This window comes from Rosa chinensis, chromosome 1 (genome assembly GCF_002994745.2).
Source record: "Rosa chinensis cultivar Old Blush chromosome 1, RchiOBHm-V2, whole genome shotgun sequence".
NCBI lineage: Eukaryota > Viridiplantae > Streptophyta > Magnoliopsida > Rosales > Rosaceae > Rosa > Rosa chinensis.
This window is the reverse complement of record NC_037088.1, coordinates 46,128,462-46,154,883: the sequence shown is the minus strand read 5'-3', so window position 1 is coordinate 46,154,883 and position 26,422 is coordinate 46,128,462. Positions and strand designations below refer to the sequence as shown.

The window sequence follows — 26,422 nt, the reverse complement described above, 5'->3', positions numbered from 1 at the left end:
GGGTGCCGTTGTATTAACTTTAGTGATGACCATGTGATTTACCGAAACTCTCACATTGAGTCATTGAAGAATTGATACTGAGTCTTCTAGTGTAAATGTCATTCTTTGGTTCTCGTTTTTTTTTTTTCAACTGCATCAATGCAATAGATAGTTTCTCATGTATAAGAAAAAAAATGGTAGTCTCTTACCAGATATTTATCTCAATTTATTTCACCAAAAAAAAAAAAGGGAAACATGAAAAGATATTGTGTATTGTGAATGAGGATAGTTTAGGAAGTTTTAAGTTGTGTTTCTAGTAAAATATTAAAATAAAAAAGTTAATAGGTTGTGTATTAAGTAAGAGATGTGTATCTATCATTTAGCATTGTGTGAATAAAATTTCTCATAATTATATCGTAGCATATAATGTATATACACTTTTCTTTATGGATTAATTACTGCTTACTCCCTATACTTATAGGATTTCATCGTTTCAGTCTCTGACCTTCGAATTTCACCTAAAAACTCCTTGAACTCTCAATTGATCCCTGTTGTCAAGCGCCATCCAAATTGTCCGTTAAATTGCTGGTAATAGAAAGAGTGTGTCTAGCGATGATGATGAGTTTCAGCAGTGTAGCTTAGCTGCTGAATCTGATGAAGATGATGAGTTTGATGATGCTGACTCCAAGGCCGGGTCAGATGGGAAACTGGTGTGGAGTATTGCCAGGTTGGGAATCCGACTTGCGACATTCTGACTGTGCCGGACGGTGGCTCAGCAACTCAAAGTGACGGTGAAGGCAATGAGTAGCAGGAGGCTAAAGAGTGGGGGAACTAAGCCTGCAGAAATCATTAAAAGGGCTTGTGGGTGTTGCCAAATGTGGTAAAAAAAAAGAGCTTGCAAATCTTGAAGGTCTGTAGATTGGAACCATTTTGATGAGGAGATGAACAGAAGGAGGAGAGAGAGCTGGAAGAAGAAGAGGTAGAAACTAGAAAGAAAAGGGGAAAAAAAAAAAAAGTGAGAGAAAAAAGAAAATAAATAAATTTTAAAAAAAATAAGGGTATAATAGACATTTCGGCATGTAAAAAAAGTCACGTCAGCAATTTAAAGGACAATTTGGACGGCGCTTGACGGCAGGGATCAATTGGGAGAAAATTGAGAGTTCGAAGAGTTTTTAGGTGAAATTCGAAGGTCAAGGACTGAAACGATGAAACCCTATAAGTATAGGGAGTAAGCAGTAATTAATCCTTTCTTTATCCTCTAATCATCATAATTTTTTTTCTTTTTTAGAATAACCATAACTTTTAATGATCATCCACAATCACAATCACTACATAGTATTTTGAACAGAAGAATAAGAAAACCCTTAAGCGCTCTCTGCCGCTCTCCAAACCCCAAAACTACAAAATGGCATACTGTCGAGTTCATTCTCGCCCCCTCCAAATCAATCATGCCTTCCATTGAAGATGTCACTACAAGTTTTACAGCCTCGCTTGTCCTTGCTGGAGAAGATGTTGTCGACATCTCTCACATGGACGGTCCTGAAACTAGAAAGAATTCCCAGGGCAACCTCTAAGCGTGCAAATGTTGACGACCAAGCCGTTTAATTGCATGGATCTGCAACGTCAGTTCTGGCATGTGTGGGTCCTGGATGCTGGCTTTAAGATCCATGATCAAACACAAAACAGGTTCGTTTTCTCTTTTGATCGGAGGAAGGACATGAACAAGGCTCTTCGAGGAGAACCATGGTATTTTAGCCGAGATCTGGTGGTCTTCCAAGAATATGATGAACTGGCTACACCAAATTTGTCCCAATGGAATCAATCTTCTTTTGGGTGAAGACCGGTAACATCCCCCCGACTCTGGAGGTTAAAAACACAATTATAAATGTAGCATCCATTGTTGGAAATTTTCTGAAGATTGATCAGAAACTGTTTGATACAACTGGTAAGATTCTTGTTCATGTTGCAGAGTTCCTTACTGGTTCATGAGTAGAAGTTTCGTAAAGGTGGTGGAGATGAGCAAGCACTGAAGGTTACTTTGGAAGGAGGAAGAGGCAGAGGTGAAAGAGGGCATGGCAGAAGCATTTTTAGAGGAAGAGGAAGAGGTAGAGGGTGACAGGTCTTCAACAAAGCCATAGTAGAATGTTATCGGAGTCATAAGCTCGGTCACTTCCAATATGAGTGTCCGACTTGGGAGGCTAACTATGCCGAATTGGATGAACATGAAGAGATGTTGTTGATGGCATATAAGGAGATGAATAAGGCAAAGCGTGAAGATGTTTGGTTCTTGGATTCGAGATGTTCGAATCATATGAGTGGAGATGCAACGATGTTTTGCAATTTGGATGAGGGGTTCAGGCAGAATTTTAAACTCGGAAACAATACCAGAATGGCAGTACAAGGCAAAGGGAATGTTCGGCTGCATTTGAACTGTGTAAGTCATATTATTACTGAGGTATTTTATGTGCCAGAGTTAAAGAAAAATTTGTTAAGTATCAGACAGTTGCAAGAGATGGGTCTTGCGATCCTAATTCATGCAGGAATGGCTAAAATCTATCATCTAGAGAGGGGCTTAATTATCCAAACTAGCATGTCTGCTAATAAGATGTTCGTGCTGTTGGCGAATATACAAGAGCAAAATCCTGCCTATTTCTACACGAGCTCACAAGATGTCACTCATATGTGGCATTGTCAATATGGCCATTTGAGTTATAGAGGTTTGAAGACACTTCAGACAAAGAATATGGTGCGTGGATTGCCTCAGCTTGCACCAACCACAGTGATGTGCACAGATTGTCTGGTTGGGAAACAACACCAAGATAACATTCCAAAGAAGAGTGCGTAGAGAGCTACGGAAAAGCTACAACTTGTTCATGTTGATATTTATGGGCCGACATTCCAAAGAAGAGTCGTGGAGAGCTACGGAAAAGCTACAACTTGTTCATGCTGATATTTGTGGGCCGGTGAATCCTATTTCAAACAGCAAAAAGAGGTACTCATTATGCTTTATCGATGACTTTAGTAGAAAAGCATGGGTTTACTTCCTTGAAGAAAAGTCAAAAGCTTTAAATTCGTTTAAATGCTTTAAGAAGTTGGTAGAAAAGGAGACTGGTATGTATATCAAATGTCTACGCACAGATAGAGGAGGAGAGTTCAACTCCGATGAGTTTAAAGAGTTTCGTAGACACAGTGGGATTAAGAGGCAACTGACAACTGCATACACTCTGCAACAGAATGGAGTAGCCGAGAGGAAAAATCTCACGGTAATGAACATGGTACGTTCAATGCTTTCAGAAAAGAAAATCCCTAAAAATTGCTAGCCCAAAGCAGTGAATTGGACCATGTATGGGTTGAATCGATGTCCTACCTTGGTAGTCAAGAATATCACCCCAGAAGAAGCATGGTCAGGAGTGAAGCCTTCGGTTGAGCACTTTAGAGTTTTTGCTTGCGTAGCACACGTACATGTACCAGATGCTAGATGTACTATGTTGGAGGACAAGAGTTTTGCTTGTGTGCTCTTAGGTGTCAGCGAGGAGAGTAAAGGCTATAGACTGTATGATCCAATTGGGAGAAGAATCGTGATTAGTAGAGATGTGGTTTTCGAGGAAGAAAGGCAGTGGGATTGGAGTTTTGATTATGAGGAGCAGGTGTTATTAGATCTTGAGTGGGGTGACACCGAGAATGACATGGATGAAGAAGAAGAAATAGATGGTACTGAAGGTGAGATTAGTGAAGAAAATGAAAAAGCTGTAGGAAGTGGTGATGAAGTTATTCAAGCTACTAGGAATGAACAAGATGCCGAAATTGGTACTTCAAATGCAAGAGGTAATAGAGACAGAAGAATTCCAAGCTACATGGAAGACTACACCACAGGGGAAGGCTTATCTGAGGAAGAAAATGAGGTTAACATGGCTTTAGTTCAAGCTGGAGATCCCACAAGTTATGAGGAGGCAGTGGTAGGCTCAAAATGGAGGAGTGCAATGGACGTGGAGATCAGTTCAATAGAGAAGAATCGGACTTGGGAACTCACCGACTTACCAGCTGGATGCAAGAAGATAGGGGTCAAATGGATTTACAAAACAAAGTTGAATGAGCTAGGAGAGGTAGGTATGTACAAAGCTCTGTTGGTAGCGAAGGGATACTCTCAACAACATGGAGTAGACTACACCGAGGTGTTTGCCCTAGTAGCAAGGATGGACACGGTGAGGATGATTGTGGCACTTGCAGCTCAAAAAGATTGGAGAATATATCAATTGGACGTCAAGTCTGCATTCTTGCACGGTGAGCTTAGTGAGGATGTATATGTGGAACAACCAAAGGGATATGTGAAGAATGGCAGTGAAGAGAAGGTCTACAAGCTTCACAAAGCTCTATATGGGCAAGCTCCTCGAGCTTGATTTAGTTGTATAGAATCTTATTTCATTGATGAAGGTTTCGAGAGGTGTCCAAATGAGTAGACGTTATTCACCAAAAGAAGTGTAGAAGGCAAGGTACTAATTGTAAGTATTTATGTCGATGATTTGATTTTTACTGGTGATGATGAAGACATGATGGTTGGTTTTAAGAATTCAATGATGAATGTTTTTGATATGACGGATCTGGGGAAGATAAGATTATTTTTTCTTGGGATAGAAGTTTTGCAGCAGTCTGATGGCATATTTATTTGTCAAAAGAAGTATGCCATGGATGTGTTGAAACGTTTTGGCATGGATGGGAGCAGTTCAGTAGGTAGTCCGATCATACTAGGATTCAAGTTGCATAAAGATGAGTATGGAGTACGAATTGATGAGTCTTATTATAAGCAAGTTGTTGGGAGCTTAATGTATCTCACGGCAACTCGGCCGGATTTAATGTTCAGTGTAAGTTTGATCAGTAGGTTCATGGCCGAACCTACTGAGATGCATCTTCAAGCTGCCAACAGGATTTTGAGGTATTTGAGAGGCACAACCAGTTTTGGAATTCTGAATAAGAAGGGAGGGACATATGAGTTGCTTGCCTATACGGATAGTGATTATGCAGGTGACATAGAGGATCGGAAAAGCACCTTAGGCTATGTTTTCTTATTAAGTTCAGGTGCAGTTTCTTGGCTGTCAAAGAAACAACCCATAGTTACTCTTTCTACCACAGAGGCAGAGTTTGTGGCTGCTGCGGGGTGTGCAAGTCAAGCTATTTGGATGAGAAGAGTTTTGGAGACTCTAGGCCATGCTTAAGAGGGTCGTACTACTGTGATGTGTGATAATAGTTCTACGATCAAGCTTTCAAAGAACCCGGTGATGCATGGAAGAAGAAAACATATTGATGTGAGATTTCATTTTCTGAGGGATCTCACAAAGGAAGGTATTATCGAGCTGATGTACTGTGGCACTCAAGAACAATTGGCAGACTTGCTGACTAAGCCTTTGAAATTGGATACATTTCAGAAGATCAGAGAAAAGCTGGGAGTTTGCGACATTGCAGGTGTAAACAAATTACTGTGAGTAATTAGTTTAAGGGAGGGATTGATGGTGTTGTTGGCTGAATTCAAGGGTCTCACTCAATCTTGTTTAATTAGTTGTTCTCTGTTGGAATAATCCCTAGTTTCTAGGGTATTAGTTGTTTGATTATTTCAATTTGTATTTATCACGTTGCTTAGATAATGCACAAGTTAGGACTGTTGTAAGGCTATTTAAGCCAAGTTTGTGTTTCAATAAAACTCAAGAAGTCATTCAGCCAGTTTGTGTATACTTTTGATCTAGCTGCAGCTTTTGTGTTCATTGTTTACAACACCACAATGAACAATGGGGACCGTGCAATCAATAGAGTTTCTAACGGCATTTAAATCATTGACAATTGGTTTTGATTTGAGGTGCAGGACTCTTTCTCCACATGCAAAAGACTAACATTTTTATGTTATCTAATATAATTATATAAGTTGTTCACATATTTGCTTTGAAAATTTGTCATGCATGAGAGAGTACAGCGTATAAGAAACTATGTGAGATCAATGGCGAATTTAGGATTCGAAAATGGGGTGGGCTACATGTTAAGGTGTCTTCTTTTGGGCGAAGGCAAAAAAAAAAATTGGTACAACCATGTACAAATGTAAAAAGTATCATGTTGTATTGTCGTTGACGGAGGGCGGAAAACGAGAGTATTTGGAAGAGAACAAGCGGTGGCTGAATGGCTGTAGAAACGAGAGTGAGAAACCTGAGTGACGAAGAAAACGAGGGCTCAATCGCTGATGAGTGATGGAAATGACGGAGAGAATACTGGAAACCAATCCCTAATTATTTTCGGGTGAGCTTCAACATCAAGACTATAACGTTTTGATGACATTATATATAGAAAAGAAAAGAAAGAAAAAAATCTCCAAAATTTTGGGGTGGGCTTTAGCCCTCCCCAAGCTATATGTGGATCCGCCACTGTGTGAGATGTTGTTCTCACATTAAAAAATAGAAATTCAAGCTTATAAGAATTGTCTTTATATAATAGTGATTATAAATTTATTGATCCCATTTTGTCTATTATAAATCAATCAATCTCATTTTGCCTATAAAAGGGGACTCCGTTAACCAAGTGATCTTTGTATTCAGGATCGCCCTCCTAAATTAGACAATTGCTAGGGTACGTTGTGAAACCAACATATAGGATAGAACAGTAGATGGAACGATTCCATTTTGACTAGTGGTTTTCAATTGTTGGTCAAGGAGAGGAAATGTGGGCTAAGAAAGGAAATTTTTTTTTATCTTGAAACTAAGAGAGTTTCTATTGGGACCTTTAAATCTACTCACTTGACCTCACTCTATTATGAATTATTAAATGACATATATAACCTACTATAAAATGACTATTAAGGACAAGAATTATACCAAAAAAATATTATATTTATTTTATGTAGACTTTCCAATTCAATAATATTAGATTGTATTCCTTATTATTTTCCTTATGTATTTTTATTTTCCAATTTCACTACATACTCATTAAAGCATTCATATATATTTAATAAGAATTTAAAATATGGTTAAGATCATGTGACATAAAAATGTATGATATATATGTTGAACGCATATTGGTGAGGGAAAACAAAATAAATCCTCTTATGATTTATGACCTAAATCTAAGTCAATTCATCATATTTGAAAAAAAAAAAAACTAAAAACTAAAAATATTTAAATAATTAATCATGTGGTACAAAAAATACAGAAAAAAAAATAAACATTAAAAAACGAATGATATATTTTTTTTTGCACAGCTAAAATAGAGAAGAAAAAAACATAATAGTTCATGACATTTTCTTATTGATTAGACATTAATTCTTGAAACTCAAGTTTGATTAAGAAATGTATATTTAGTTAATATTTATAAAGCGATTCAATCTTTGAAATGACTAAATTTTTTATTTTAAAGATAATAATTTGTTTGCAAATTATATGAGTGAGGTTATTTGAGGAAGTTTAGTAAGGTTTAGTGAGTAAATTTAGTATTTGAAAATTTGATAAGAGGTGTAAAAAGCATAGAGGTCAAGTGAGTAAATTTGGAGGTTCTAATAGAAAAACTCTGAAACTAAAGCATAGGAATTTGTAAAGGATTTTACGATAACATGAAGAAAATGACACATCCTCAGTCTGGTTAGCAATTTCGAAACTATTTCCTTCTCTTATGTTCCCAATAGGCCTGTAAATGGATCGGGTTTGGATCAGATCGACCTAAATCTAAATCCATTTACTAAAAAAAAAATTCGATCCAAACCCGCTCCATTAACCCGGCGGATCATTGATACCTCGATCCAAACCCGTATCCGTTGGATTAACGGATACCCGATCCGCTAATCCGATCCGTTTATAATTTCAAATATTTTTAAATTTTAAATAGTAATATTAAATTTATATCATGATACCTCATAAGATATTAATAAAATATTAAAATAACATGATCTACATGAAGAGTATCACCAAAAGTAAAATTACATTATCAAAATATTCCTTACACCGATAAATTAAGGTAACCAAAATACTTTCAAAGCAATACTTTGGCTTCAATTTCATCAGCTCTTAAGTCTTAACACTTTGCACACAATTTGAATACGAATCAAAACCTGTAAAAACAAAGAAAAACTTAGTTTGTTTTTATGGCGAAGAAAAAAATGTTCAAGGCAAAGAAGGGAAGAAAAAAAAAGAATTATCATTGCAGTACGTAGCAACTATTGCACTTTTGATTGAACTAACAAACAATAGTAAAACATTAGCTGGAAAGCAACAACGTAATAAAAACATATATGCACTTACATATCTTTGGATCAAAGGGACCTAATTTCATCTTGGCATTTCTTCTTCTTGGAAGTGTGAAACAGATCCTTCAAAAAGAAACCTAACAAAATAAACCTCTGTGCAATGAGAAAATTAGCAACAAATCTTGAACACAAACAAATACTAATCAGACTTACTTTTCCGTTTTCGAGAGGGAAGCCAATCTTTTGTAGTCTATTGATGAAAAAATTGAAGAAACTGTAAAAAAGATATATACCTTTCTTTCGAGATCAATAGTTTGTTAGTGAAAGTTGACCTTGATTAAACAATTGTATGTAGAAGGATATGGGCAGGATTCTTCTTTCTCTGAGAGATGTCAGGACTCAGGAGATGAGGAGATGGGTATGAGTCTTGATGCTTCTACTAACTTTTTGGTAAACTAAATATGCAAAGCCTTTATTGATTCTTCTTGGTTGATGGACTGATGCCGTTTTAGTGTTTTACCGTTTACGAAGACTGCCTCTTCGATTTCTGCAAAAAACTTATATTAGAAATCTTTAATATTTTATATTTTATATTTTATATTTTTAAAAAATAATAATATATTGATAAAAAATAATATTTTATTATTACGAAAACGGGTCGGATCATTAACGGATCGGATCGACCTAAATCCAAATCCGATCCGTTTATTAAACGGGTTGACGGATTCGGATCATTAACGGATCAACGGATCAAAATGTTCGATCCAAACCCGTCCAATAGTCACGGATCTGGAGCGGGTCCGGATCAAAATCCGGTCCATTTGCAGGTCTAGTTCCCAAGGAAGTCAACTTCGTTGCTGATGCTGTTACAAATATGGGTCATAAATCATCTACTCCTTTCACTTGGTCCAAAAAGTTGCCGTTCTCTACTTTGTCTGCTTTTAATTTTGATCAGTTTAGTTCTGGTTGTAGTAGGGGTTTTAAGTTGTAATTTTCTTTCCCTTCTCAAAAAAAAAAAAAAACATGAAGAAAATGACTCCAATAATAAATCTTGACTAATGAACTGAACAATATCTTCAAAGATTACAAAGATATTCACTTCAGAATTTAGAAAACCTATATCTCTCTCTTACCAATTAATCTCAGATTTCTCTTATACTTTATCACTCAACCTCCTTCATTAATCTCCCTTTCTTACCTCAAGTTGACTTACCGCCGATACTTGCTCAAAGAAGAAGACTCTGACATTATTTGGGTCCTAGGCTCAAATTTGGGTAGAGAGAGAATCACTGTGTTTAAATTCTAGATCTTTGCCCTCTTGTTGAATCATTTCACATGAAAGAAGACAAATAGATGCCAATCATGAATAGATTTGGTGGTCACTCACTCACTCTTCAATTACATTATTTTCAAAATTTCATTTGACTTTGTTTTTTTATTAATTTTCAGTTTACATAATTGGGCTTTTCATTTTTCCTTTTTGCTAATCTCATTCCATTGATCCTTTCAAAAAAAAAAACCCAATCCATGGATACTGGGCTTCCCTTTTGGGCAAACTGTACATTGCTGCCGAGTTCAATACATATGTATGAGTTCAATACATTTGTATGCACACCCGCCCAAACCACAATTAGCCGCTATCCTTGCTTGTATACTTTATTTCTGCGACAAGAGATCTTTACGTACTCGTATTAATTTATTATATGGTCCAATTATATCGTCCCGGTCCCTGCGCTATGTGTGCTTTGTCATATTGTAGCTCGTGATTAGAATAAGTGAGATTTGATGTCAAATAAGTGTTACTATCCCACGTACATTAATGATGTTTCTTATTTGCTCTATTTTATCTTTAGCGATGGAAGCGTATACATTCTAACTTGAATTCTCTTAATGATCAATTGAGATGATCTTTACGCAAAAAAAAAAACGAAGGATGAAAAATATAATTGACAAGATTGAGAAAATAAAACAGGGAAAGTATCACCTGTTTGTCTTGACAACTTTTTAGATTAATTTGGTTAAAGTGGTGAACGAGTGTGAGAAACTAAATTTAGATTAAACAGAGTAAGATATATATTCGATTCCTTTTAATTTTTTTGCTACATAAAAAATTCATTACATGTGCTAATTTTTTGGGCTTAGTACTACGTACTGTACTAGTTATCTCCAGTAACTGACCGGATCTTAGACTATATTATGGTAACTTTTTATTCTATATCACACAAGCTAGGTGCCTACAATCTTCCCAGGTGCGTCTATAAAATTTTTTTATTCATCGTCTTCATTTGCTTACTAATTAGTGCCTCCAAGGCGCATGCAGTCAATATATTTCTTTTTGCCATTTTTGTTCAAAACGCTTTAATTAATGGTAGTGGACACCAACCACCTGAACACGCAGATAATATAACCCATTAACCCGAAGCCCTAAGGGAATCAAAGTAGTAATTAAAAAAGTCCATCCATGAATGAATCAGCTGATAATGACATGAGTCACACCTTAATTAGTGAACAATTTGTCATTTACCCTTGTTGTAATCTTGTTGACCACTTAATTTAATTAATCGATCAGCTCTTTAGGGTTTGGCATGAGATTCCAATATTCCTTCATTATGATTTGTGCTCTTCAATCCCTATTGCTAGGTTAGCGCTTCGATCTTTTTCTATACTAATTATAAAATATTGGGTCTATGTATGAATCTATATATGAATCAATGAATGGATCATCATGCATGGGCACATGTATTAATTCCTCGTCCAACACATTATTTAACTTAATCAAGCTAGCTAGCTAAGCAAGTTCACCTGTTGAGCTTGACCGGTCAAGACTATTCACTACTTTTTTGTTTTGTATTTCCACTATTGAGCTTGACCAGTTAGATACTGTTCACAAAATGTCACGACTAGTCAAGTTTTTAATCGAGTTCTTGACTAAAAACTTGACTAGTCGTGACATTTTGTTAACAGTATCTGACTGGTCAAGCTCAATAGTGGAAATACAAGGCAAAAAATGAATAGTCTTGACCAGTCAAGCTCAACTGAGGGACTTGCTCTAAAGGAAGGTCAGAACCAATAATAATTTTGAAGTCCAAGAATATATGTTGCATCAGGAAGAAATTAAAAGGTTCAAGATCATATTCATTAAGATTCAACAGCGGATCTATAATATATATGTAACATAATATTGATGGCTGATGGATCCTGGTAAATGAAGACAGATAAAATTAAAGAAAATGGTGTGTGTGAATGTGTGATGGTGAGAGAGAGAGAGAGACAAAATATATCTATCATAATAGACGATGGCCGGATGATCATAGACTGACTGTCCGGACGACGAGCGCTAGCTCCACCGGATCGACCGGACTTGTTAGTTGTTGCCGGTGATGCATTGCCTTTGTGTGATCGATCATGGTTTAGGGTCTGAGACTATCTGCTTGGATTTCTTGCCATTTGGAGATTTGGGTGTGGCGGTTCCTCCTCCAGCAGAAGAGCAAAGAGAGACAAAGAAGTGGAGAATTTTAGTGAAAGCCATGGTCTTCACCAACCTCCTCTTCGCCGGAAACACACTGCCCTCCTTCTTCGGCATAGGCTTCTGGCGGCCCGCCAGATGTGGCTCTGTCTCGGCCCAGACAGTTTGGTCTCCTCCATTGTTGTTCTGCAACCTCACCACCATTTCTGCTGCTTCTGTGCGTTTCTTAATCTATCTCACCGCCTCATCTCCCGTCTTTCTGCTTTATAAAGTTGTGGGGTGTTGTTCCAGTGAAAGTTGAATAAAATAAGAGCAGGGAGCCAATCAAAGCAAGAGAGAAACTAAGCTACGAAACCAAACCAACCAAAACAGTTGCTCAAAGTCGTTGATGCAGGATTAAATAATATTATTCAAAACACGAACGCGTTTAAGGCGAAGGCGCGCTTAGAGCTAGAAGTGGTCGATAGTGATCGAAACTGAAGTGCCTCTTCCCGACTTTGGTGTGAAAACCTCCTCAGTCGGTGAGTACCTTCATCCATCCAACAGAGCATGTGTGTTTCTAGTACTAATTAACCATCCACCAAAACAAATGGAGATTTACTCTCTAATTGGTCTCCCCCAAAACAAAAGGATATCTATGTTTCTTATCTCCCCCCAAAAAAAAAAAAACAACAACAACAAAAGGATATCTACTTTCTTGTTCATGATTTAGGGTTTAGTAAACGGCTCTGTCAGCAGATGAATATTGTAATGTGAAGTTATTATCAATTAACCTAGCTAGAATCAGTGTATAGTTAAGATAAACTAATTACGCACATGGAATTGGAATATTTGGGATTTGGGCCGATGGGTCCGGGGAAGAGGTGGTGTTAAAGTCATATATGTCATGTCAAGAAATGCCCCAAAAAATCTCATAAAGAAAGATTCTTGAGTGCGTCAATCGTACCGCATGGCGTTGCGGCTTCGTAAGGACATTTTAAGTATTTTACTTTTAAAAAGCAGGGATAGTTTTAGAAAAGAGGAAAAAATTTCTAGCTTTTGATTGGTCAACCACAACGCCGCGTGGTACGGCTGACATACGCAATAATTTCTCTCTCATAAGAGGCGGTAAACAGTTCCCACTTCCTAGTCACTGTCTGATGTGTCGTATCTGTTAGGGCAAGAACAATTAGTTAATTCAGTGTCCGGGACCATATTTTTATTATTATTATTTTATTTTTTTTTATTAAAGGGAAATTTCATTAAAAACGGACAACTAACCCACAGAGGTACAAACAAACCCACAAGGGGTACACATACAACAAAAACAATGGGTCCAAACATTTACTAGGCAATAACCTAGAGATACAAGGGGCCCAGCCCAGGTCGGTGGTTACCGAATGCCACACAGATTATGCATTCACCATTAGGGAACATCCCCCCGACTCTGGAGGTTAAAAACACAATTACAAATGTAGCGTCCATTGTTGGAAATTTTCTGAAGATTGATCAGAAACTGTTTGATACAACTGGTAAGATTTGTGTTCATGTTGCTCATGAGATCTCGAAGCCTTTTCTCCTAGAGAAAGAGAAAAAAAAAAAAATAGCTCCTGGTGTGGTGGTATGTATCTCATATTTTTTTTAAAACCTAATTGGCAAATGTTGTAGCTACAACTTGATCTATCATGAACAGGGGGTCTGCCATTCGGCTACCACACCAGAGAGGAAAAAACTAGAAATAACATAGAGAAATAGGTCGGAGTTGGCTAACCCTTTTGCAGGTTTTGCTAGAGCACGTTTCACAAATGGAGCTTTTTGGGTTCAAGGTGTTCAAGCACCCATCTTGTCTCCGATTGCTCAAAACCTCTTTGGTGCGAGAGATGGCAACAAGACACGCAAGCCATGTATACTCAAGTACTCGGACTTGCAGGCAGAAAGTAGTAACAATTCTCTAGCTTTGGTTCCAGTCGAGGTAGCACCGCAACCTCTGAAAGGAGGGATGCCAAATTCCCCTTTCTCTTCCCCAAAGAAACTCAAAGTTCTGCTAAATGCTTTGCAGAATGAGAAGACGTACAGGACTCTACCTTGACAAAGAAGGTAAAGGTCCCCGAATTCCCTGTTAAGTTTATTGCTAAGTCCTTAGGACTTGTCGGAACACCAGCTGGAATGTTTTTTTTTTTTTTTAATTAAAAAAAAAAAAAACTATTAGCCCACCCAACCCTTCCATATGCCAGTGAGAATCGAACTCATGACATTTGCAATGTTGAAATTATAACTTACCAACAGGCACATCTCAATAGCGGAATGATTGTGCCAAGAGGATGATGCCTAAGGAAGTGATGCCGCACACCCCACAAGTCCAACCTAAACAAGCCACTGCTAAGAAGAAGCGTGGCAGACCCGTTGGGGTCAAAAAACAAAAATCCTCCAAAGTCGAAGAAGCTTTAAGGTACCTACAGAGGAGGTGTTGAGTATGCTATACTCAGAGAAGCCTCTCCTAGCCCTAGCTTAAAAGGGCATAGAGAAAATGTAGTTTTATGTTATTTATTTTGAACTGCGTCTATTTACTGTGTTTCTTGTTTTATATAGATTATAGACTTAATTTTAATAAGTAACCGCTGCTTGTAAATTGGAGGGTCTAACCCTATGTACCACGTAACCAACAACCTCTTGCATGTCTTTCATGATGGCGGAGGGATATGAATGGCCTTCCTGACTTGAGTTAATGACAACCATTTGATGAATCGATTCAAAAAAAGAAAGACAGTAGCCATGCATAAATCCCCCTAATCAAATAGATCAAACTCGTAATGCAGAACATACAAACTGCAGAAGTAGAGCTGATTTTTGCTTCTTTAGGCATCGGTTAGCATCAATAAGGTACAGACATAGACCCAAATGGCAAACTGCAATTCTAGATTCACAGGAACAAAACCACTAATCTGCTCATTACTGCAGAACAAGGCATTCCTGGGTCCGGGACTCCATACCATGACGGGAGCTTTTGTTAATGGCACTGACTTCTTCATGATAGCGAGGATTCACATCTGGATCGTCAAGTGAATTTGCATTCCCATCATCACCACCACAAGCAATGGCTCCAAATATAAGAGCATTCACCTCTTGGAACCTCTCTTCAGAAAGAGAGACCTCGGCAAGGAGCTTCCTAGCATTTTCATCAGATGCCTCATCATAGTCCTTCTTCCTCTTTAACACCATATGTCCACTAATTTCCCACACAGCTGGATTCACCTGAGTATCCAGAAGCTCTGCCCTAACTTCCCCAAGAGCTTGTTTCTCAGCATAACACTGTGGCAAGAGAAAGACCCTCTTTCCGCAGTCGGATATGAGGACATTGAAAGCAATGTTGTTCGCTTGAAGGCAAATACAGGCATCAGAGACAGAGTTTGACAAATCTTCCAGAGTATTTCCACCCTCAAAAACTAGACCTCTAACAGGATAGCTCAGAAGCTCAGAGATCTTCACCCCAACATCCAAACTGGTTATTTTCTTGGTAGGAGCCTTTTCAATGGGAAAGGTTAAGGCCAAGTAGTAAGCCTGGAAGTGAAGGTGATTGATGGTGGCAAATGCACCCAAGCTGTTGTAACCCAATCGGAAGTAAGGACTCCCTGCTTCTGCCGCCATGTGAAGTGCAAGCAAGAAGCTCTCACGATCAATTCTTTGTGGCAAAGACTCAAGAATACGAGGAATCAACAGCACATGCCCATATTCAATTGGACTGACATTGATGGCAACAACGCTTGGAGAGTTTTCAACATCAATAGGTGCGTTAGGGTGAAACTGAACTTCACCATCTTCACTCGCTTCAAACTGGAACAGAACCTCTTCTTGGCCAACTTTAGTGAAGTTGAACTTGTTGCCATCAAAAGGTTGGAGGACCTTGTCAACTCGAAACTCGGTTGGACGCTTCTTAAGGTGGCGGCCCTCATTGAGCTGCGCAATGAAGCCAAACTGGCCCGGGATCACCTTGGTTTCGCAGGCAGTGACATCATATCGAAATAGGCCTTTCTTCATACGATCCTCCCACTCTCCAAGAACTAATGAATCAAGAAAAGCAATGGGAGCCTCTTGCTTCTCATCACCAAGTGAGTTGTTTTGCTTCTTGAAAGCATACAATGGAAGTTTTGCTCCTGGAATGCAACATTTGTTAAGGCAGTTGCGGCCACAACCCCCAACTCCGCGCCCCTCTTCCGCCTCATCTTTCTGGTAATTAGAAACCACAGTAGGAACTTTCTTTATCTTCAGCATCTTTCTGTATTTTCTTTTTCTTTTTTTAAGTATGATATTAGTTTAATTTCTTAAATGGATTTTATAGCAGAAGTAGATTTCTTTAGGGTTATCTTGAAGCCCACGCTTTCTCTTTTCCTATTGAGACAAGGCAATCATTTCCACTTGAGACAAGGAATTCTTTTCCTATTGAGATCGGTATCCCTAATCTCTATATATATTTCTCCACTCCTAACCCACTGCTTAACCCCATCTCGTATTTCCCTTTTCTCTGTTTTTCGACCATGGCGAGGACCAAGTCTCGGCCACTGAATTACTGGAGGAATTACTTTGAAACTGCGAAGGATACGAATATTTTCAGTATAATTGATCATGCCATCAAGGTGGCCGCTTCAGATTTTCCAAAAGACTTCAGTTTACAAAAGGACAGAATAGTTGCACGATTGTCTTGTATTCAGTGTTTGGGCAATGATGAAGAATCAGCTCATGGTGGTTGCAAAAGTGGATCCGATAGCGATGGCTGTGAAGGACTACTTGAGGCCGATGTTAATAAAGAGAGCAACCTAAGTGATGAGGCCGATCGTGTTTCGATTGATGACGCTTCTCAAAATATTGATGTAGAGGTCTTGAGGATCAAGGAAATTTTTGAAAACAGTGATAAGGAAAAGGCTAATGACCCTTCAATGCTCGAGTCTCTGACGAGACTAAAGATGATGACTATGACTGTGGAGACTCTTGAGGCAACCGCAATTGGTAAAGTTGTTAGTGGTCTCAAAAAGCATGGATCCAAGCAGATTCGTGATCTTGCTCGAACACTTGTTGATGGGTGGAAAGTCGTGGTAAGTGAATATTTGGCTACCCAAAATTCGAAACAGTCCTCTTCAGATGTTCTTAGCAAACAAAACAAGAATGAACAACTAGTGATCAAGAAACAAGAAGTTGTAGCTGTGAAGCCAATTAAGGCCTCAAACAACAATGAAGAAAAGATGCAGCGCTTGGATGATGAAGTTGCAGCGCAAGCGAAAATCGAAGCCACAAAAAGGAAACTCCATGAGCGCTATGAGCAAATTGAGAACACCAAGAAGCAAAGGATGGTTCAAGTCTTGGATGATCTCCCCAAGCAAGGGCCTAAAGTTGGCTCCCACACTACTAATCTACATGGAAAGAAACCTGGTTCAGCACATGGACGGATATCCGATAAGTTGCACAGATTAAAAAAGCAAGCTGGTGTGGTCGGCAAGTAATGAGATATTCCTATATTTCTGATAGTGAATGAGAATCCTTTTTGCATATATTCTTTGAGAGGTTTTTCTCTGAAATAAATTAGTAGGATTTGCCCATTTGACATCTAATTTCGAAACGAATACAATCGATCTCCAGCAGTATCCCGAATCAATGGCTGCCTGCAACTTATCATCTCGGGTCTGTTTGTCATCTGACCATTGCTTATTGAGGTCCTCATCAGGCTTTGGCAAGAGAACTTCTGAGTAGTGAACATGTACCGAGGATTGTAGCATATATATTAGCCAAGTATATCCATATTCTGATTTGATCTTTGTAAAGCTATTTCGAAGGACTCTTTCAATAAATCACTTGATTCAGAATTTTTTCATAAGTTGGTTCTGCTTCCGAATTACAAATATAAGCCATATGCTTCTTAAGCTCCGACAGAAACCTGATCGATGTGCATGTCAAATCTCCTAATAATTTAAACTATTATAACTATGCTTCAGCATTTTCTTACTGATGCAGGAAGGAGCAAATAGATTGGAATAAACAACCGTAACTCAAATGGGGAAAACAACTTGAATACTTGAATTCCTTTGTAACAGGGGAACAGTATACAGTGAGAACCTAATTTATCTAAGTGATCGCCTTAGGTTAGTTTCCACAATACCCATGCACCTATATGACAAAAGAGTAACATATATGAAACAACTCATCTTTCACAAGTCGAGGCGTCCATTGATACAATGTCAAACTGGTGTTAGAATCTCGTTGCTATGCAGCCCCACTGCCCCCGAAAAAATTCCTCCATCCGTTTCTGCAAACAGCCCTCCAGGAACTTATCTCACTGCTCCTGTCCTGATTGATTTGCAGAAGGGTAAAGGCAGCACAGCTCGTGAGCATCCAAGCAATCAAAAATGCATTTACATCACGGAAATATGTGACACCTCTAGGTTCAGTAATTAAGTCCTTGCATGCTCGGGGATGAGACGATGTCGGAGTTCAGTGGATGCACCGGCCAATTCTGCAGAGCATTTGACATCAAGATTAAGAGAAGACTTAAAAACCTTTAAATCAATAATGTTGGAGGAATAACCCAATTGCTTACCTTGAGCTGTAAAATCAAACAAAGGAGGTACCGCCCGTCCATTAGGCAAGCTAACATTTGGGTCTCTCAAATCATCAAAGAAAGGGTGCGCACAAGCCTCCAACTGAAACAGAAAACAATTTAGAAACAACTTTGAAGAAAATATACATGAAACAATCAGAGTCCGAATAAATCACTGGAGTGTATGACCATTCCAATTCCCATTTCAAATTGAATGCCTACAACCATCTGGTGAGATATAACCCTACGTGTAAGTCAACTACGCAATTGAATGCTAAAGCCGCAACATCACCATATGAAGTGGTGGATTGCACTCTTTAACATTCCTTGCTAAGGGTTGAAAAAAGGTTGATATATATATAAATAAATAAATATATATATATATATATATCATATCTTATTTGGGAAAGGAAAGACTAATCTTATACTAATGCAACTAGACATTTCACAAGGTTCTAACAAAATTTATTAAAAGCAATTTATTTTCTTACAGCAGTACAACGCAGATTTGGTGAATACTGGAGCAGCCTTGAAATGAGATCCACAGCTTCAGAGGGCATTCGCTTATGGAATATCTGAAGGTTACAAGCAGCACTATAAGATTCACTGCTAATGACAGTTGGTGAAAAGCTGATCATAGATACTCTAAATTAAATTACTGGACAGACCTTATGCCAGGGGTGAGCTTTAATTTGAGGAAACTTGAACTCAGTGTAGTTTGGATTCATGCACTTGATTTCTTCTCTGGTTGGTGTTCCAAGAATCTAGTATCATTCCAGAATAAACAAACTTAGAATGCAAAATAGCAAAGCTATCACCTGAACAAGAAACAAGATCACCATACATCCAATACCTTTATGATTTCCACCAGCTGATCAACACCACTCTCCCCAGGAAACAGTGGCTGCAATGATGCAAGACCCAGCATATATGAGAAATAGTCAAGTGTTTCAAACAATGAAAACAAAGGGAAAAAAAAAAGGTGCATGTTCCCCAGGTAACGAAATAGAATTCCCTGCCCAACCACCCGGCATACAAAACTAGCAGTTAAGCACTTTATTTAAACCTGTGCAACTTAGATATAAACACTTCAAATATACACTCACCTGCCCAAGAAGAAGCTCAGCAAATACACAACCAACAGACCACATATCAATGGCAGTTGTATATTCTGTAGCTCCAAATATGAGTTCTGGAGCTCTATAATATCGTGAGCAAATATATGATATGTTGGCTTCACCTGGCACCTGAAATTAGAAAATTAAATATTCATGAGTACCAGATACCATCTTTTTTAACTTACTAACTAAAATGTCCCTAGATACCATCACAGTCCCTTCAAATTCACAGGATAGTAGACATACCAGCATCTTTGCGCTCCCAAAATCACATATCTTTAGCTGATGAGTGTGGGGATTGACCTGCAATATGCAACACAACCTCAATCTCCGTATAGTGACTTAAGGTACAATCTCAGAACAACTGAACCAGATAAATAGACAAGAAATATAAAGCTATCATGCATTCTTACTTCAACTTACAACTTACCCAAACTTGGGTGTTAAGTCAACCACCAGCCCATATAGTGTGGGGATATCCATTCCTTTTGTTTAAATAGAAAGTCTTGGTTTTGACTCCAAACGAATTGTTTAGTTGTTTGTTTTTTCTCTGGTCTGAAGGGGTTGAACCCCAATTTAAAAGGTGTCTAGTGTAACTATGAATATAGTCAAACTTGTGTGAATGTGAAAACTAATTGTGGTTCATATGTATCAGCATTAATATCAAAATAATAAAAAAGTGCATGATTATCTTACCAGTAAATTCTGTGGCTTAATATCACGATGACACACACCAACAACATGGTGCAAGTAATTTAATGCCCGACAAATCTACAGGAGAGAAAACATATAAATTAATACCCAGGATAGGCATAAGAATAACCTCATAACCAACTATTTAAGAGATAAAAGGAATCAGCAGATGGTATCCAAAATTACCTGGTATGTGTACAACTGCACATAAATAATGGGAACATGTTGGTTCATCCTGACATAATGCTTTGACACTCTGTAAACAGTCTCAGATATATATTCAAGGACAAGGTTAAGGTACAGCTCGTCCTTTTCAGTAGTTGAAAAGAAACAATGCTTCAATTGAACAACATTGGGATGGTCCAGTGAGCGCATGATCTGAAGTTCTCTATTTTTATATCTTTTATCCTGCAGCACCTTTTTTATTGCAACTGCATCACCTGTTTCCAGACACTTGGCCTGCAGAACAAAGTATAGCGAGGAAGAGAGAGAGATTGAATCCAATATGTCGGTGAAAAGACAACCAACAAAACCTATAATGGACAGATGTAAATAATCCTAAGTACCTGAAAGACGACTCCAAATGAACCAGTGCCAACTACGCGCTCTGCCATATAAGAGATTGTCTGTAACCAAATAGAAATATAACATTATGATTAATAGCTCTCAAATAAGATATAGCATCTATCAATGGCATTTAAATGAACCAAAGATTCAAGACACAAACAAATGAAACAATCATGCAGAGAGAAGTTGAAATCCATTTTCTTTAATAAGAAGCTCAAAATTTATTAATACAGAGAATACAACGCAAGGGACATGGTGTACTGTCCTCTAACATAACAAGCTCCAAAATTATAATGTGAAGGAAAGCATCAGCTACGTGGCAACAGTTCTCCAGTCAGATAAAATAGCATGAAAAAATCAATCTGTAAACTCCGAGGAAACCAAACCAGAAAAGGATTCCGAAATATAAACTCTATCCTATAAAAGAACCTACTTATAATAGCCATAATTCATTCAACATCAAAACTTTGCAGTATGGTATCATTAAAGTTTTCAGATCCATGAAATAAAGAAACACTTGTCAAATACAACGCCACTGAACCATAGAAATGAAGTCACCTGTTTAGGTTGTCCATTTTGACCGCCTACTGTTGTCGCAATGATATGGCCTGTTTCTGTTCCATTACCATTTATGATAGTTTCTTCCATATCCTGTTAAGGGAAATTTACAACCATTAACTTGATGACCAATCCTGATTTGCTTGTTGAAAACTTTACCCCAGACTTAAATAGCAGTATAATTAATACATACGTGGTATACAAGAAGAGAAGAAAAATGGAAAAATTAAAACCTACAAAAAATTTACCTTTTCAACATGGTTGTTCACCTTATCATCTCTAATATTCATTTGATGCATATCTTTCGGAAGTTGATCAACAGTAGATTTTTCTTCTTTGGCCTGTATCTTAGCTACTGAAGATGCACTGGACGTGCTTGCAGCTGATTCCATTGATGTTGATTTTGTAATTTGGTCGGTGGCTCTTCTCTCAACAGTAACCTTCTTTTCAGTTTGTTGATCAAACTTTGATCTCTTTGAGCTGGAATCACCACTCTGAAAAAGGAAAAATCTTATAAGAGATCGATATCCTGAATCAAATTTAAATTCACATCCAAAATATCCAAAATAATGACAAAAAGAACTCCTGTATTATCTCAGAGTCACAGCTATTACCATAATTTAACATGCACATCAAATTTGGAGAGTAAGAGAGTACTAAAGATGGCAGCATTAACATAAACGAGTGAGACTTAAATTCAATCGTAGTATAACACAAAACAATCAATTAAACCACATTGTCAAGTTCGCATATTCAACACAATCTGTCATTTTCTCCACATTGATGATCCTAAAGACATATATAATTAATGTGCACAGGGTGAACCTCCAAAGAACAGAGATCAAATGTGACAGAAAATACAAACACAAACCAAATGATCCTCAAAATCCATATAAATGCACAAAAATCCGTGATGACTGGCCATCTTTTCAGACATAATTTGGATCAAAGCTAATATCTATTTCTGTAAATACATACACATATATGTACCATATAATCCAAAATTAATCGACTAAATCTCAGCTCAGGCAAGCTTCTCCATATTACAAAACCACAACCTCTACATATATCTCCGAGCTAGGAATCAAGCTCTGAGCAAATATAAACACAAAAACTCAATCTACACAGTAAAAATCGAAACTCACCGGGTCCGACGAAACAGAGGTCCGACCCGACGCAATGCTCTTGAGCCTACGCATCATATTCATCTTCTTCTTCTTCACCGCTTCCGTCTTTCCAATCCGGCTACACAACAACCCCCCCGAAACCCTAAGTTTCCTTCCTCACAAAAGAAACAGAACGGGAAAGAAAAAAAAACACCAAAGAAGAGAGAGAGAAATGCAAACGCCTTCCTCTCTCTCCTTCCTCCTCCTCTCTTCCTTTGATTCACACCACAAAAAAACCCTCCAAATCAAAGGAAGAAGAAGAAGAAGGAAAAACACAAAAACGAAAAACTCAAAGCCCCCCTCCTCTCTCTCTCTCTCTCCTCTTAAGAGTTTTTCCGATTTCCTTTTTCTCTCTCTAGAATCGTTTTTTTGGGGGGTTCTCGTTTTCTCTCTCTAAAAATTTCTCCCCCCCCTCTGTTTTGAGCTGTTTTCTCCTTTCTCCGGTCAAACTTTGGACCGAAGAAAAAACCAGCCTTGCATACCCGCCACGAGTCAAACTGGGGGGTCCAGCCGTCGATTGCGTGTGATTTTGGGGATCGGACGGCGGGTGTTTGCGGTTTGGCTGATAGAGGGGGCGGGTGCGGAATTACGGAAGTAGCCCTGAGGGGAACAGGGGTTGGTATGCGTACGGAATATTCGGGGGGGTCTTTTTGACCGGTCATTTGGACGGTTTGTTTTTGCGGTCAAGGTTTTTGGGCTTTTTTTTTTTAAATTACTTGGGATCTAATTAACGGTGCTGGCTAAGAATAATAATAACTCCCTTGAGAATCGGTCACGCCAGAGAAGATTAGCTGTTAAAACCTGCAAAATTTGTCAAAAATAATATATGGGAGATTACGACTACTAAATCTGGTTGCAATCACTATTTAATTGATAATAAAGTCTCATAATTATCTTTCAGTCTAATTCAATGGCTGATTGAGATGGTTATGACCATAGCTGCAAATTCTTTAGCTCTTCCCGTCTGATGTCATTCCTCTATTGAAAGTTGATTTATTAAGCTTATTTAAGTCAAAATTAGTTTTAATTTAAGTTTTTTATCCTTTGTCTTTTGATTTCCTCGTAATAAAAGAAAAGAAAGTTGAGTTTTTTTTTTTATAAGAAAACATAAAAGTTAAGTTGCTGGTGCATTTTGTTTAGCTTTCTTGCTAACCAGGTTTTGAGGGGGAGGGAGCACTGAGAATGTGTATGGCAATGATGGCTACGTGAAGGGGCAGTGTCGGTGTAATGATGGAAGTGCTTTCTGTCATTATAAAAAGAGCATTTTCATTTGTTTATGGCATGCGGTTCTAATGGATTCGAGGAGGGTTAGTTCAATTCTCCAAAACTCCTAAGAGACTTTTAATTTGTGCCCTAGTTTCTTACTCTAAGAAATTTGAGACCGGTATTTTGAAGAGATGAGCTTGAATTTTTCCAATTTATATATCGATTCTATGAAAAAATTGACGAATAATTAAAGTTTAAAACAAGATATAAATTAAGTAATTAAAGTGATTTTTTGAAGTGAGTAAGTATGTATTAAATGAGCAAAAACTAAATAGCTATTTGTGTCACTTACTCAATTCCCCCTTCAACTCAAATGATTTAGAATTAGATTCATCCAAGATGGATACGAGAATTTGTGCTTGAATTGTCCAAATAACTAGTCAACGTTAACAAACATGGAATCGTCTAAATATTATTCTAAAATAAAGACGAATGTTTACAACTTTACATATGGAATCATGACGAATGTTTACATATGGAATCATTTAACTTAACATAAATTAAAAAGTAAACTATTTCGGCCATTAAAATCACAAGTTGAAAATGAACGCCCATTTTTTTTAAATTTGTGAATGTATATGTTAAAGCATAATTATATCAAATAAGTTTCAATGCCACAAGTACGTGTATCTAAAAATGTCAAAAGAAAAGTTGGTGCATGATGGGAAAGCTGTGCGTATGGAAATTATGCTATGCTGTAATCGAGTTGCAGATCGAGTTATCTTTCCGTTGTGTCACCACTGTGTCAAAGAAAATAGAGTCGTCAGTAGAGCGCTCTTTGCTAGTTAGTGCCTAGTTGAATACAGTTGTTTAGTAGAGACTTATGCTAGTATTTCAGGATGTTCTCTAGATGCGTATTGTAATCAGGGGTTTTTGCTCAATGTCCCCCCCTTGTATTCGATACTTTTATTAATCAAGGCTTGAGGGCAACCGCACTGCCCTTTCTTCAAAAAAAAAAAAAAAAAAACTTTTGGTGCATGAGCGTTATATTGTTTTACTCATTATTTGGTTATCTCCTTTTCTTTTGGGATATATAAAATATATTAGACTCCTCACCTTGTTATCATGTGCTAACATATTTAGATGATCTAACTCTGCTAGAGTTTGGGTTTGGCGGCTCTTTCGTTCCGTCGTTCCTACACATGCTTCATCTTCATGGAGTCACTATCAAGTTTCAACTTGTACCTAGTCGTTCTCATTGCTTTCCACAGTAGCGGTGGTGGTGTGGTTGACAGCAGCAGTCGTCTGCAATTTCAAGGACATTTGACAATGGCAATCTTGTATCGAGGTTGGGCATCGTCGGCATCTTTCAGTGGGTTTTCTCTCTGCCACTCATGGTCTTCAGAGGTCGTCCGCGTGTGATGTTCTGGCTGACGGTGGCATCGGTTGGGTATCCTCTTCGAGCTTGGCTGTTTGGGGATTATGGGATGTTGGGGATTCTGGCTTCGGGTCTTGTTTTTGCAGATTGGTCTTACCTCTTTCTTAGACTTCTCAACGCCGTTGGTGGACTGGCTATCAGAGATCAAGCGGGTGGTAGTGCTGGGTTGGTGGTATGGGATCACGCCGGTGGATATGCATAAGTATCCGAATCTAGGATCCGGGTGATCTTTGCAAACTGGTTCGGATCTGGGATTTGGGTGGAGACTGGGCTTGGACTCTGACTCACTATTTTTGGTGGGCTGTTTATCAATTGTTAGATTGGCTTGGGGTTCTTGTGCATTACTGGTATTGGATTCAAGACTCATGTTTATGGTATCTGTTTGTGAAAGATCATCTGCCAACACGACCATGTTCTGACACCCTTGACTGGCTTCGATCTTTAGGTAAGAGAGTGCCCTCATTCTGACGCCAAATTGGTTTTGGTCAATTTGTGCGTCAAGGTTGCATGGGTAGTCGAACCACCGACTACTCAATTCACTACACGGCTGCAATCTGTAGTGTAAAATCAGCGCTGCGTCTCGACGCTGCTGCTCTTGCATTTTTAAGTCTTCATATTTCATATGCAATTTTTGCAACTTTTCCTTTCGTTGTTTGTTTTCTTTATTTATGCCTTTTGACATCATATCTTTGTAATTTTTGAATTTCAATAAATAGCTGACCTCCTTAGATTCAAAAAAGTATCTAAAATTATATATGAGCAATTAGAATTCTTTACTGCTTGTTTCAACTTTCAACTAGAGCTGTAACAGTGCTACTCCTATTCCTTCGCATGATAATATTTTTGTCCCATTGACATCAAATCGTTGAAATTTGACTAAAATTTAAAATATTTGGATATGGAGGGCACCTATAAAGACCAAATCATCATGACATCAAAGGGTTTTGATAGATTCTATTCATCCATCAAGCTTACATCAATGTGAACTTCCAAACTTTGAATTCAACTAGGTTTATCTACCATTGAAGAATGCAATTGGTTTTTATATTCAAAGCATAGTGGACAAATCTTTAAAAAATAAAATAAATAAAAATAAAAATCTTTGTTTTAGGAAATTGAAATTGGGAGAGAATAAGTTGTGTCTTTCATCGATAATAGGGGTTTCTTTATATAGAGGATTACAAGCATAGAATCAGAGCCTTACAAGGAAACATAATCGTACAATGATTTGGATATCTACGAAGATATCTCCAAGAATATCTATAAGACTAACCCTATTACAACTAGGATAAGTAACTAGAGTTTGGGCCAGACACACAATTTAGATATGCTTGAACACTCCCCCTTATGTAGCCCAAACGCGGTGCTCCTCTCGTTGCCTCGTCAAAAACTTTGCCGAGTAATAAAAACCCAGTGGGATAAAAATAATCTCGGTCGAAGGAGAAAAATAGTACAATACA

At 37.9% G+C, this 26,422-nt stretch overlaps 4 protein-coding genes and 1 long non-coding RNA gene across 5 annotated transcripts; 2 read left to right on the top strand and 3 right to left on the bottom strand.

The window, feature by feature from the left end:
* Nucleotides 1-4,526: 4,526 nt before the first annotated feature.
* On the top strand, nucleotides 4,527-5,189 carry LOC112167824 (secreted RxLR effector protein 161-like). The gene has a single exon (XM_024304911.1). The coding sequence runs from the start codon at nucleotides 4,527-4,529 to the stop codon at nucleotides 5,187-5,189; it is 663 nt and encodes a 220-aa protein (XP_024160679.1).
* Nucleotides 5,190-8,008: 2,819 nt separating this feature from the next.
* Nucleotides 8,009-8,570, bottom strand: LOC121051893. The gene is made up of 3 exons (XR_005807396.1): nucleotides 8,482-8,570; nucleotides 8,244-8,325; nucleotides 8,009-8,053 (listed from the first exon to the last, which is right to left on the bottom strand). It is a non-coding gene; the product is annotated as an uncharacterized LOC121051893 (long non-coding RNA).
* Nucleotides 8,571-14,468: 5,898 nt separating this feature from the next.
* LOC112180559 (GDP-L-galactose phosphorylase 2) lies at nucleotides 14,469-15,923 on the bottom strand. The gene has a single exon (XM_024319120.2). It carries the CDS (start codon nucleotides 15,900-15,902, stop codon nucleotides 14,583-14,585), a length of 1,320 nt encoding a protein of 439 aa, XP_024174888.1. The 5' UTR covers nucleotides 15,903-15,923; the 3' UTR covers nucleotides 14,469-14,582.
* Nucleotides 15,924-16,165: 242 nt separating this feature from the next.
* On the top strand, nucleotides 16,166-17,125 carry LOC112167816 (probable mediator of RNA polymerase II transcription subunit 26b). The gene has a single exon (XM_024304904.1). It carries the CDS (start codon nucleotides 16,166-16,168, stop codon nucleotides 17,123-17,125), a length of 960 nt encoding a protein of 319 aa, XP_024160672.1.
* A 511-nt stretch (nucleotides 17,126-17,636) lies between these two features.
* On the bottom strand, nucleotides 17,637-22,608 carry LOC112180549 (shaggy-related protein kinase theta). Its single transcript, XM_024319109.2, has 13 exons — nucleotides 22,298-22,608; nucleotides 21,401-21,646; nucleotides 21,153-21,245; nucleotides 20,594-20,653; nucleotides 20,214-20,486; nucleotides 20,031-20,105; nucleotides 19,581-19,637; nucleotides 19,323-19,463; nucleotides 19,070-19,120; nucleotides 18,885-18,980; nucleotides 18,708-18,791; nucleotides 18,217-18,319; nucleotides 17,637-18,132 (listed from the first exon to the last, which is right to left on the bottom strand). The coding sequence occupies exons 1-13, from the start codon at nucleotides 22,358-22,360 to the stop codon at nucleotides 18,071-18,073; spliced, it is 1,404 nt and encodes a 467-aa protein (XP_024174877.1). The 5' UTR covers nucleotides 22,361-22,608; the 3' UTR covers nucleotides 17,637-18,070.
* Between the last annotated feature and the right edge of the window lie 3,814 nt (nucleotides 22,609-26,422).

Coding starts and splice junctions, on each gene's coding strand:
- LOC112167824 (XM_024304911.1), top strand. CDS start 4,527: ATGATGGTTGGTTTTAAGAATTCAATGATGAATGTTTTTGATATGACG.
- LOC112180559 (XM_024319120.2), bottom strand. CDS start 15,902: ATGCTGAAGATAAAGAAAGTTCCTACTGTGGTTTCTAATTACCAGAAA.
- LOC112167816 (XM_024304904.1), top strand. CDS start 16,166: ATGGCGAGGACCAAGTCTCGGCCACTGAATTACTGGAGGAATTACTTT.
- LOC112180549 (XM_024319109.2), bottom strand. CDS start 22,360: ATGAATATGATGCGTAGGCTCAAGAGCATTGCGTCGGGTCGGACCTCT. Junction 21,647..22,297: donor CCTCTGTTTCGTCGGACCCG/GTGAGTTTCGAT, acceptor TTCCTTTTTCAG/AGTGGTGATTCCAGCTCAAA. Junction 18,133..18,216: donor GTTTGATTTTACAGCTCAAG/GTAAGCAATTGG, acceptor AATGCTCTGCAG/AATTGGCCGGTGCATCCACT.